The sequence below is a fragment of the Puntigrus tetrazona genome, unplaced genomic scaffold, assembly GCF_018831695.1.
Source record: "Puntigrus tetrazona isolate hp1 unplaced genomic scaffold, ASM1883169v1 S000000513, whole genome shotgun sequence".
Classification (NCBI taxonomy): Eukaryota; Metazoa; Chordata; class Actinopteri; order Cypriniformes; family Cyprinidae; genus Puntigrus; species Puntigrus tetrazona.
Genome location: NW_025048150.1, coordinates 615,001 through 627,500, shown reverse-complemented (window position 1 = coordinate 627,500; position 12,500 = coordinate 615,001). Strand labels below are relative to the sequence as shown.

The following is a 12,500-nucleotide window of genomic DNA, read 5'->3' as shown; positions in this document are numbered from 1 at the left end:
GATTCTGAGCAGAATCAAATCCTGAACTCCTAGTGTTTGAGGTTCGGCTGGAAACGTTGAGAAGTGTGTGTTTACTCCACAGATCAGTGTGTGTGTGCTGGTGCTGGTTGTGTTAACCTGTGAGCCACAAACATGACCTAACTCAACCTCCAACTACACAAAGAACACGGCTTTCATCGCCATAGAGACGCCAGCCTTGTGTGTGTGTGTGTGTGTGTGTGTGTGTGTGTGTGCAACATGCCAGCGCTTACACACAATGGTGTGTTGTGTGAGATAAGAGTGTGTGAGACGTTATCTTCACACACACAGATGAGAGAGTCGTTACAGCCGACATATTGGACAAGACACATGGAACACGTCTACATTTAGTGTGTGTGTGTGTGTGTGTGTGTGTGTGTGTGTGTGTAAAACACTATTAGCTTTCAAAACTGTGTCTAACTTACGCAGAAGATTCATCCGAAAGTTAGATGAGAGTTAAAATGTAAAAACAATAAAATCCCTTCCTCGTAAATGCTGATATTCAGAAAAAAAGCCAAAATTAATAATAATAATAATTGAAAAATGCATGCCATAATATAAAGACATGTTGTGAAAATAATATAATCTAATGATTGCTGAATAACCAAACATTACATACATGCATACATATTTAACTTAAAATTTAATTCATTGTTTAGCACTTTTTTAATAGTTTTGTGGTTGTTGTTTGTTTTTGCAATATCTTGTGTGTATAATACTTTGGTGATAATGTCAGTAAACCAGTTCAACAACAGCATTGTTTCTGGACAAAGACATGATTAACCTAGTTAAATTCATTTTTTGCAAATGTTTGCAAGCAGGTGTGTGTGTGTGTGTGTGTGTGTGTGTGTGTGTGTGTGTGTGTGTGTGTGCGCATGCAATAAACAGTATAGAATAGAATGCATGAAGCTATAGGCACCAGAGAAAGGAAGGAAGCAGATGACGTGTGGAGGTTGTGTGCGACCCTTGACCAGGAAACAAACACTGACTAACCCAACAACCAGCACTCAAGACTAGTGCTATTAAACTAGTGCTTCACTCAAACCATCCACGCGTAAACAAACACACATGCTCTCTAACACACACACACACACACACACACACACACACAGAAAGCAGAAGAGCTGCGTCATCAGGAATGATCTGTTTTCTAGTTTGACAGAACAGTGAAAGTGAAAGATGACTAACTAGATCAGCTGTTTAACTAGAACCAGACCAACCAGTCAACCGTAACAGCACAGCATCACCACGTCGGTCCAGAACGAATACAGGCGTTCCTCGGCGTTCAGCAGAACGGAGGGCTCGTAGTGACCTCGAGGAAGAGTTTCTGTCTGCAGACAGAGGAAGTGCGTTCACGACGACGTAAAGGTTCAGAAGAACGTAAACATGGCATGGCGCAACCCGTGAAGATGAAGAACGCGAAACAAAGAACGCGCGCCATGCACCGCGTCCCAGAGCTCCAGAGCCCGCTGAACGCAGCTGAACGCAGCTGAACGCACCTGTCCCTGTCAGAAAACAACACACAAACAGAGAGAGTTCCGTCACAACTCCAGAGAGTCGACGTACCGTCTGAACGTCCGCGGCGCGTTCGTCTCGCGTTTCCCCCGGCGTCGTGGACGACCTCCTCGACTGGATCGCGACAGGAGCCGGAGAACGAGCGTGCGGGAACGCTTCGACTTTAGGAGCGCTGTATCCTCGAAGCGGCGCGGCAGCGTTCAGGGAGAACGCCGCCATTCGCGCGTGAGCAACGAGGTCCGGCGGCGATCCGAACGGGGAATCTCGTGAACGGGAACGGAACGGAACGGCTTTGCTCGCCGTTAATCTCCGGTGCACGCGAGAGCAGTCGCCGGACGCGTCGGGTAACGTTACTCTCAGACGCCGCAGTAATAAAGCCGCTCCAGAAACGTTCCTCCGACAGAGAAACATCGCTCCGGCGCGCACAGACGGGGATAATAACGCTAAATGTGAAACGAGCGAGAACGTGACGAGTCTCAGCTGATCGGTGATCCGTCCGTGAAGACCCGCCTCCCTCCGTTCCAAACGCAGTCGCGCGCGCTGAGAGCGTTCTGAACGCGGGCCAGTTCGAGTAAGAGTTGCACGTCGAAGTTGCATCATCACCTGCGAGCAGCAGCAGGTGCAGCGTTCTTCTGCGTTCAGTTTCACGAAGAGTCTCAAGAAGTCTCCTTTAAAGCGATGCGTAACCTGTCACTGATTAAAAGTTTGGATATATTTACATGATGGAAAATGAACAAAATATCTTCATGGAACATGATCTTAATATCTCAGTGATTGTTGGAATAAAGAGATTTATAATTTTATATTGCTGTCTGTTTCTGCTGATGATTGTTCTGTGCTCCAGAGGCAGATATGATATATATATATATATATATATATATATATATATATATATATATATATATATATGTGTGTGTGTGTGTGTGTGTGTGTGTGTGTGTGTGTGTGTGTTGTATAAGTCTAGGGCCTGTATTTCTAGTTAAGAACAATGTAATTATATATGCAGAAAATATATATATATATATTTATATGTGTGTGTGTGTGTGTGTGTGTGTGTTCTGAAACATAGTCATAGTAAAAACACACTTATATCGTTCTGACCCTGTTCATCAAAAGTTAATATTTTGACTTTACATAAAGCTAGCATGAGGTAGCCAGTAAGCTAGTCAGTTAGCATTAGCTAACAACATTTATCAAATAGGCTGTTATAATTTGGTAATTCATAATGATTGATCATATTCTTTTTTTATTGTAGGCTATAGCCGGCTGTAAATTACTGTCAGTAAAAATGATGGTAACTTTTCTAATGTGTATTTTAAAGACCAATAAATGATACATAATTATGTGTAAATAACTCTAACCGTACAGTTAGTTAGTTGTAGTTCATTATTATCTCTCGTGTAGAACTACATCTTCAAATAATTAATGCAGCTAATCAGTTCAACTGATGTGTGTAGTTATATTACTATTACTTATGAAAATGTTAAGTTACATCTGAATGTCACACACACACACACACACACACACTCACACACACATACACACACACACACACATATACACAGACATACACACTCACACACACAGACACACACACATATACACACACATACACACTCACACACACACATACACACACACTCACACACACATATACACACACACACATACACACTCACACACACACACACACACACAGTTTTAATTGATTTCTTTCACTAAATGTCTCTAAAATATGAGATAGCATTGTTTCAGAAACGATTACACAACTCTTTTAGTCCTTTTGGGGTTTATGTAGGTTATTTGTCATATTGTCTGTTTTTTATTCAGTGTTTTTCTTCAGAAACAGTATCATAGCGTTCTTCTTATGGTTTTAAATCTCGGTTTAACTTCAGAAGGCTAATCCTGTCTGCAGTGATGTGAAAGCATTAGTCATTTAGAAAAGCAATCAAAAGTAACTGAAACAGTTATTATATTTTAAATAGGGTCATTTGTAACCTGCAGGATCAGCGCTTTGATCTGGCGTCTTAAGATCCGGTTGTAAAACAATCCCTGTCTTGACATGCTGATGTTTCGGGCGACCTGCCCAGGAATGAAGCTGAACCTGCGGGTGATGAGCTGAGTATTAACATGAGCACGGGTTCTGTAGTGATCTCTCTGCAGGATGTGGTTTACAGGATCTGTGTGTGACACTTCACCTGCTTACTGAAGGACAGGAGACACACACACACACACACACACACACACACACACACACACACACACACACACACACACACACACACACACACACACACACACACACACACACACACTCACTCACACACACACACACACACACACACACACACACACACACACACACACACACACACTCACTCACACGCACACACACCTGTGATCAGTAGAAAGAGTTTCAGTGATAGTTGTGTAATCAGCACATAATACACACATGATCCTTCTTCACTCACTGATGTTTTGACTTTGTTCCTGATTTGAAGTCATTGGTTGTAAATCATCATGTGTCTGGATGCATGTCAGTTAAATTAAGGTGGCAAAAATAAATAATTAATAAAAATAATTATATATATATATATATATATATATATATATATATATATATATATATATATATATATATATATATATATATTATATGTGTGCAAAATATATTATAAATAAATGATGCAAACATCTTTTTTTGCCAAAATATAAGATGTTACTAAATATATTTTGCAAACAGGGAATGAAATATGTAGGAAATTTTGTTATTTTTAAATGTATGGGACAAGAAAATGCATTTTATTGGAATGAAATGTATACAGGCCAAAATATATATTTTTAAATGTTTTTAAAAATTTACAAATATATATAGTATATGTTGTATTTGTTACTATATGGGTGTTAATGTATTATTATTCTAAGCTTCTTTGTAATCAGTATAATTTTATTACTGTCATCTAATGTTGAACCAGCTGTGCTTCTGAATGTTTTTCTGGACACTGTAAAGCTGAAAATCCTTCCTGTATTGTTATGAACGTCTTGCATAAGCTGGACATAAAGCTGTGTTGAGTAATAGAAACGTTTTAGCAGACGCTTTTAATAAGAGCCAAGGAACGCTTAAAGTTGTAGGCGTTTCTCGACTTGAGTCGTCTGCTCGGGTGGAGTTCAGGAGATAGACGAGTCAGTGTGTGAGTGTGTGTGTGTATGTATGAGTGTGTGTGAGTGTGTGTGTGAGTGTGTGTATGTATGAGTGTGTGTGAGTGTGTGTGTGAGTGTGTGTGAGTGTGTGTATGTGTGAGTGTGTGTGAGTGTGTGTGTGTGTGTGTGTGTGTGTGTGTGTGTGTGTTCTCTTCCTCCACATTCACTCACGCTGTGTCTTTGTTTATCTGTTTATTAACTAATGTTTCCTACTGAGAGTCTTTCATTCCTCTGCTGTTTGAAGACAAGCACTTCATTAAAAGCCAGAAGGAAGCGGAGCGTAGTTTTTCTCCTTCACTGAAAGCCTGCATCATCTACATTCACAGAAACACGGCGAGAGAACAGAGAATAAACCCGTATTAAGATATAAAATGCCAAATTAAACATTTGGATCAGAAACATGTTCAAAAGAACAGAAATTATTGTGTGTGTGTGTGTCTTTGTGTGTGTGAGTGTGTGCGTGTGTGTGAGTGTGTATGTCTTTGTGTGTGTGTGTGTGTCTTTGTGTGTGTGTGTGTGTGTGTGTAAGCTCAACTGTAAGTCAGTTCAGTTAAAAGCTAAACAAATCTAATGTAAGTGTAAAGTCAGGAATAGATGAATCAGTATTTCCCGTGAGCTGGTGTTTGTTCTCTGCTGATTCACTGCAGCTGATCAGAAACACGCTGAGGACTCAACAATCACTTCCTCTCCACACGCTTCACAAACAGACCTCAGAAACCGTTTAGAAACTGATCAAAATATACAATTTATTGAAAATATGTTAATACAGTGATCAGTGTGTTCCAGTAAATTATAAAATCAGTAGTTGCGATGCTCTTTTCCCTTCGTGTTGCTCAGTAGAAACGGAAGCCGAACTCTATTTCATGTCTATAATCACTCCTTTCACAAACACCCTTCCCATCGTCTGAAGGAAACGCATTCCAAGCATTATTTACATTCTCTGCCGCCTCTGACCAATGAATGCAGCGAGCGTGGGGGAGTGGGCGGGGCTACAGGAGTGGCACTGGAATCTCATTGGCTGTTTCTGACGTCCGTCACTCTGGAAGACTTTGGCACCCGAGAGCGAGCAGATCCAACCCTATAAATACACCCTTCATAGGGAGCAGTATATAAAGGGATCCGACTCCATCAATCACATCCAAAACTGTTTTTCTTCACATATGTGTGTGTGTTATTTATATTTATTATCTATATATAATTACACGCACATTAAGCATGTTTCGAAAACATTACCATGGACATATTACATTTTTTTGATAATTTACACATAAATATGTTTAATATACAAACAAATATAGATGCACGTGTGTGCGTGTTTACGTGTTTATATATACATAATAAATATACACCGTAAGCACACATATATTACTATTTTGGATGTGATTAATGGTGATCAATCATTTGACAGCACTAATATAAACATCCGTGTCATATTTCACATAAAAAAAAATAAATAAAAAAAAATTTTTGCACTGCGACATTTTCCTAAAAGTAAGCGTTTCACAAAAATGCCTGTAAAATTGCTATAATAGAAAAAATAACGCTACATTAAATTTGATGTGTTATTTCAATTATTTAGCATGTATGCATCATGTTAGTTTTTACTGTGCTGCTGATTTACATCAAATTACAGTCATTTTTCCTTCAGCTTTTGTTGTAATAATGTCACGATGCAAAAAAAAAGTGAGTTCAAATACTTCATCTGGTCATCATAACACTGTCATAGAAAAATACTGACTGGTTTGTGCTCCGTCCGTCACTTCATCTCTCTGGAATACAATAAATAATCTTATAGAAGAGTGGCTCTATGCACATATACAAATAAATACTGTACAGGAGAGCGGAGTCCGTCTGTTCACACTGCACAGCTGAGAAAGGCCCGATCACATCACTTCCTGTTTCCTGCGAGGCTTCATCCCGACTCCCAGGACTGGAACGAGAATGGGCTTCAGCCAATCAGACGCTCGGGAGGCTGTGATTGGCTGAACAGACGCTTTCGCAGCTACCTTTAGGCCACGCCCACACGGCGCCCTCCATTGACTCTGTATTACTGGGAGACTCCTCCTGAGGTGTTCAGTCAGATCCACAAAAATAAACTAATCTCAATATAATGTCCTCTTAGGTTCACGTCAGGCGCTCAAATAATCCTTGGATTGGGTTCAAATAATGAATAGTCGTGGTCAGCGATTACAGACACGCTGAGCTTCAATAAATGCTTCTTTTTGGGTCGGCTGCTTATAAAAACTACGTTTCGGTATTTTAGTTTGTTTACCGGACGCCTGTTTTTTTATGTTCACTTCCTTTAATGCAAAGTCAATGGAGAGGGATGGACGTGCTGCTCTGTCTCTCTCGGAGGGAAATCCCGCTCTTCGGAAAAGTTCTAGGAATCGTGTCAGTCTTTCTTCAGTCGAGTTTTTTAAGGAAAGCAGTCCAGGATTTTTCTCCATATAGCGGACTTCGGTGGTGGCCGGTCAGAAATGCAGAGGAATAAGCGTCTTATCTAGCAAATAATCTGTCTTTTTATTCATTTTATTGTGCCGGGGTCAGCTCCGTGACGCACAGCTTTATTAGCTGATGATGGAAAGGTCACGCACATTTAGTTCTTGTTCTCTGCACATCTTTTAAAAACGACATTTGACTTTATTGACCTTTCCCACATCGGCTAATACAGACACGCATCGCAGAGCTACCGCTAGCCTAGCTTCTGTGAATAAATTGAATGTTTTTAAGAAAACAAACAATCATTTTGTTAGTTGAGGCCCTTATTTCTCTCTGAAAGTCCACTATATGGAGATGAACTTATTTTAAAAACTAATTTGCCATGTTGATCACGTGACTGATCTGTTTTCGTTCGGGTTGGGCGGCATTTCTTTGCAACTCGACAAAGATGCGAGCGATCTGGAAACAGTGAAGTTCTCCTTTAAGGTCCTGAACCCATCTGCTCACGAGACGCAGCAGCAGCTGTCACTCTTGGGATCCTCGTCTTCTATTGGCTGCTTGAACCTCAGCAGGGGCGGGTCTCCGCTGGCCGGCGTGAAGTAGACGGCGCTGCCGTTGGCCGAGACGAGCGGCATGCGGGGATCCTCGGGGCTGGCTTTGGTCGAGCCGTTTCCCAGGTGTCCGTTCAGCACGGGCTGGCCGAGGAGTTTGGCCGCGGCGCGCTGCTTCTTGAGTTCGGACAGCGTCTGCGCGCGCTCTTTGGGCTTGAGCTCCTCGCTGGAGGGCTGCGGCTCGGGGTCGCGGGGGTCAGGGGTCACGGGGTCGCCGTTAGACGCGGCCGGCGCCGGAGTACTGGAGATGCAGCCGTTCTGTTGACCGCCGTCCTTCAGGATCCCCGGCGCTCGAGGAGCATCGTCCGGCTGCGTCTGCGCAGACATCGCAGTGGGAAAAAAACAGTTCATTTACGACTGACACCCATTATTTCTTACGCCACTTTTAGCCTTGTTAAATGTTTTTTGTGCGCGTGTGAAATAGTAAATGTCACCCTATGAAAATAAGGATTTTGATAAAGAACGTGAATCTATATCTGCATCCTAACTCATCAAATCATCAAATGTGCATTTTTAAGAGGAAAAAAAAATACTAAGAATATTTTGTTAAAAAAAGAAAAAATTGGAAAAAACACAATTAACCGACTCGTCTTCACAACCTCCCACTGAAGAATAATTCTGCCTTTAAACTTAAACGAAATAGAAAATGAAAGAGGTGCTTATATTTTGGCCGTGTCACACAGTCCTATTAATAAAGACTCTTTTATTAGGCCACACATGGCTTCAGTTAAAGACATTACTCTGAATCTAGTAACAGCAGTGTGGTGTAGTGTGTGTAAAGAGGCTGAGGTTTTCTCACTGAATGGTTTTCCTGGTCAGACTCTCTCTCTCGGTCCTCTTCTTCTCGTCCTCCTCTCCACACGATGGCTTCCGTTTGATACTCTTTCCTGCAGAGGTTGTGTCTGTCTGACAGACTGGCCCTCCGCACCACCTTCCTGCACACACAGAACAAACCAGTCAGACCGGTGTGTGTGTGTGTGTGTGTGTGTGTGTGTGTGTGTGTGTGAACGGCCAGCAGGTGTCAGTGTGTGTGTGTGTGTGTGTGTGTGTGTGTGTGTGACCGGCCAGCAGGTGTCAGTGTGTGTGTGTGTGTGTGTGTGTGTGTGTGAACGGCCAGCAGGTGTCAGTGTGTGTGTGTGTGTGTGTGTGTGTGTGAACGGCCAGCAGGTGTCAGTGTGTGTGTGTGTGTGTGTGTGTGTGTGTGTGTGTGTGTGTGTGTGTGAAAGACCAGCAGGTGTCAGTGTGTGTGTGTGTGTGTGTGTGTAGTGTGTGTGAACGGCCAGAAGGTGTCACAAATTTGTGAATGCTGAAAATTCAGTTTTGAATATATTTTAAAATATAATTGAACAGGAAACAAATAGTAAATCTATTTTAAATAGTAAAACAAATCACAATGTGTGTGTGTGTCTCTGTGTGTGTGTGTGTCTCTCTGTGTGTGTGTGTGTGTGTGTGTGTGTGTGTGTGTGTGTGTGTGTGTGTGTGTGTGTGTCTCTGTGTGTGTGTGTGTGTGTGTGTGTGTGTGTGTGTGTCTGTGTGTGTGTGTGTGTGTCTCTGTGTGTGTGTGTGTGTGTCTCTGTGTGAGTGTGTGTGTGTGTCTGTGTGTGTGTGTGTGTGTCTGTGTGTGTGTGTGTGTGTGTCTCTGTGTGTGTGTGTGTGTGTGTCTCTGTGTGTGTGTGTGTGTGTGTGTGTGTGTGTGTGTGTGTGTGTGTGTGTGTGTGTCTGTGTGTGTGTGTGTGTGTCTCTCTGTGTGTGTGTGTGTGTGTGTGTCTCTGTGTGTGTGTGTGTGTGTGTGTGTGTGTGTTATACCCGCGGCTGCCGGCGCTGCTGGTTCGGCGACACAGTGATGTTTTGTGCTTCAGCTGTGACTTCATGATGATGTCATGTTTGTGCTTCAACTCCAGCAGATGATTCCTGAACTCCTCATCCTCACACAGATCTACACACACACACACACACACACACCTGATCTTCAGTGTGTTTACAGACATTTACTAACGAATGTGTCCTATGAGTGCTATGAATCATGGGATATTTCTGAGGAATATATTTGCTTCTGAAGGCGTTTCAATGCCGTCCTCCTCCTGAGAAGACTCCCGACTGCAGTAAAAACAGCCTTAGAGGAGAATATTACATTTATAGCATCATAAACCTCCACCGACGAGCAGACGCTCAGGAGTCTCCAGAAAACCACAGCCTTCACAATAAACCTCAGACGTTCTTCTCTCACTTCTTCACTGTAATGAACCTTTTTCTCAGCAGAAGACTCAAGCTAGTCGTGTGCTCAGAACGACACGGAGGCTGATCGGAGGGGTCTGTACCTATGGGCGTCTCCTCCATGTACGTCTTGGCGTTGAGATTAGCTCCGTGAGAAACCAGAAGCTCGGCCACATGGACCTGCAGGATCAATTAATCATCACTCATTAGTGTTACTGCTCACTGAAGTCATTAGCAGTGTTATTAGAGTCTATCATCAGTCTCTCATTTGACATTTATCTGTGGAGGCAGAGGTTATTTTTGACTAAAATATAAAAAAAACAACATATAATACAGCTGAGAAGAAATATAAATATTAAGTAAAACATGCGATGTTAATGAAAAACTTATTACAGTTAGTTGCCAAGGCTGAATTTAAATTAAAGCACTAAAAGAGGAAATAAAGAAGATATTAAACTTAAACGGTTATATAAAAAATATTAAATATGAATCAAAGGCACTTGACAAAATATCTCAACTAAAATGAAAGTGAAAAAGCGTTTAGGTTTGAGACTGTATAAATAACTCATGGAGGCTCATCGGAGATTAATTATTGTGTTTTTAAAATCTCTTTATAGATAAAAGCATCTGTTAAATGAATAAACGCACTGCCCATTTAATCTGCTGTGAAATATTAACTTGATTAAGTCTTTAAGAGCACTTGAGGAGCTGAAGACACTTGCTTCTGTCTGCAGGAGATTTCAGATTAATAAAAGTTTGAGGCCTAACTTCACTTATGACATGAATACTGATTGTAGTTTAGTTTTTTTAGACAAAAAGTATAGATGTAATATTTATATTAAGAATTTATAAAAAGCATCAAACATAATATAACATAGAATTATAATATTTAAAAGACAAGCGAAGGTTCTCAGTCATAACCTACAGAAAATACTGGTCTGTGCAGTGAGTTTGAACAACCAGCAGGTGTCAGTGTGTGTGTGTGTGTGTGTGTGTGTGTGTGTGTGTGTGTGTGTGAGTGTGTGTGTGTGTGTGTGTGTGTGTGTGTGTGTGTGTGTGTGTGTGTGTGTGAGTGTGTGTGTGTGTGTGTGTGTGTGTGTGTGTGTGTGTGTGTGTGTGTGTGTGTGTGTGTGTGTGTGTGTGTGTGTGTGTGTGTGTGTGTGTGTGTGTGTGTGTGTGTGTGTGTGTGTGTGTGTGTGTGTGTGTGTGTGTGTGTGTGTGTGTGTGTGTGTGTGTGTGTGTGTGTGTGTGTGTGTGTGTGTGTGTGTGTGTGTGTGTGTGTGTGTGTGTGTGTATGTGAGTGTGTGTGTGTGTGTGTGTGTGTGTGTGTGTGTGTGTGAGTGTGTGACTGTGTGTGTGTGTGTGTGTGTGTGTGTGTGTGTGTGTGTGTGTGTGTGTGTGTGTGTGTGTGTGTGTGTGTGTGTGTGTGTGTGTGTGTGCGGGTGTGTGTGTGCGGGTGTGTGTATGTGAGTGTGTGTGTGTGTGTGTGTGAGTGTGTGTGTGACTGTGTGTATGTGCGGGTGTGTGTGTGCGGGTGTGTGTATGTGAGTGTGTGTGTGTGTGTGTGTGTGTGTGTGTGTGTGTGTGTGTGTGTGTGTGTGTGTGTGTGTGTGTGTGTGTGTGTGTGTGTGTGTGTGTACCTGTCCCCAGCAGGCCGCGGCGTGTAGCGGTGTCCATCCGTCAGAATCTCTCAGGTCTGTTCTGGCTCCTCCCTCTAACAGCATCTCTGCAGCCTGTGCGTAACCGTTCGCCGCTGCGATGTGCAGCTGAAAACACACACACACACACACACACACGTAAACATCATAACCCAAATTACAAGTTACACAACAGAAAAAACGTTCTCATCCCTGAAGACCAGCACTGAAACACACACACATCCGTCTCTCGTCACTAAAAGCAGGAGTGTGTCTGATGCTCAGCATGTTGTGATGATGTTCATTCTGAACGACTCCAGCTCATCTCATTTGTTTGCTTTCATTCAGCAGCTTCAGCATCATCATAAATACATGAGCGCTCGGCTCAGAACACTCTCAGCGTGTCAAAAGATGCTTTATGTGAAGCTTGATACAAAGCTCCAGTAAAAGCGTCTGAATGAAGCAGACAGCAGAGCCACTGCATTAACCCTGAACACACTCACGAAACAGGAAAAGGCTGCTGCTGCTGTAAAGTTCTTCAGATCCTTGTTAATAACAGAAGAAAACACTGACTTCACCTGCAGCTCCTACAAACATCTAACTGTAAGCCCTTCCAATATATTTAAAACAGCGCATGCATTTTAAAGTGAGGGTGTGTGTGTGTGTGTGTGAGTGAGTGAGTGAGTGTGTGTGTGTGTGAGTGAGGGTGTGTGTGTCTGTGTGTGTGTGAGTGTGTGTGTGTGTGTGTGTGAGCGTGTGTGTGTGTGTGTGTGTGTGAGTGTGAGTGTGTGAGTGTGTGTGAGTGTGTGTGTGTGTCTGTGTGAGTGTGTGAGTGTGTGTGAGTGTGTGTGTGTGTGTGAGTGTG

General features: G+C 42.4%; 2 protein-coding genes across 7 annotated transcripts in view; both read right to left on the bottom strand.

The window, feature by feature from the left end:
- fam210b (family with sequence similarity 210 member B) overlaps positions 1 to 2,324 on the bottom strand; it is a 26,653-nt gene extending 24,329 nt beyond the window's left edge. The window contains exon 1 of one of the 5 annotated variants that reach the window (XM_043232149.1): positions 1,585 to 2,324. In XM_043232149.1, coding sequence (XP_043088084.1) covers positions 1,585 to 2,133 — 549 coding nt within the window. In that variant the 5' untranslated portion in view covers positions 2,134 to 2,324. The remainder of the gene's footprint in view (positions 1 to 1,584) is intronic. The other 4 variants (XM_043232151.1, XM_043232150.1, XM_043232152.1 and 1 more) reach the window with 4 other exon arrangements.
- A 3,130-nt stretch (positions 2,325 to 5,454) lies between these two features.
- Positions 5,455 to 12,500, bottom strand: part of ppp1r16b (protein phosphatase 1, regulatory subunit 16B) — a 37,007-nt gene continuing 29,961 nt past the window's right edge. For both annotated transcript variants that reach the window (XM_043232160.1, XM_043232161.1), the window contains exons 7-11: positions 11,639 to 11,764; positions 10,103 to 10,178; positions 9,591 to 9,720; positions 8,584 to 8,719; positions 5,455 to 8,099 (exon numbers count right to left, since the gene is read on the bottom strand). In XM_043232160.1, coding sequence (XP_043088095.1) covers positions 7,677 to 8,099; positions 8,584 to 8,719; positions 9,591 to 9,720; positions 10,103 to 10,178; positions 11,639 to 11,764 — 891 coding nt within the window. In that variant the 3' untranslated portion in view covers positions 5,455 to 7,676. The remainder of the gene's footprint in view (positions 8,100 to 8,583; positions 8,720 to 9,590; positions 9,721 to 10,102; positions 10,179 to 11,638; positions 11,765 to 12,500) is intronic.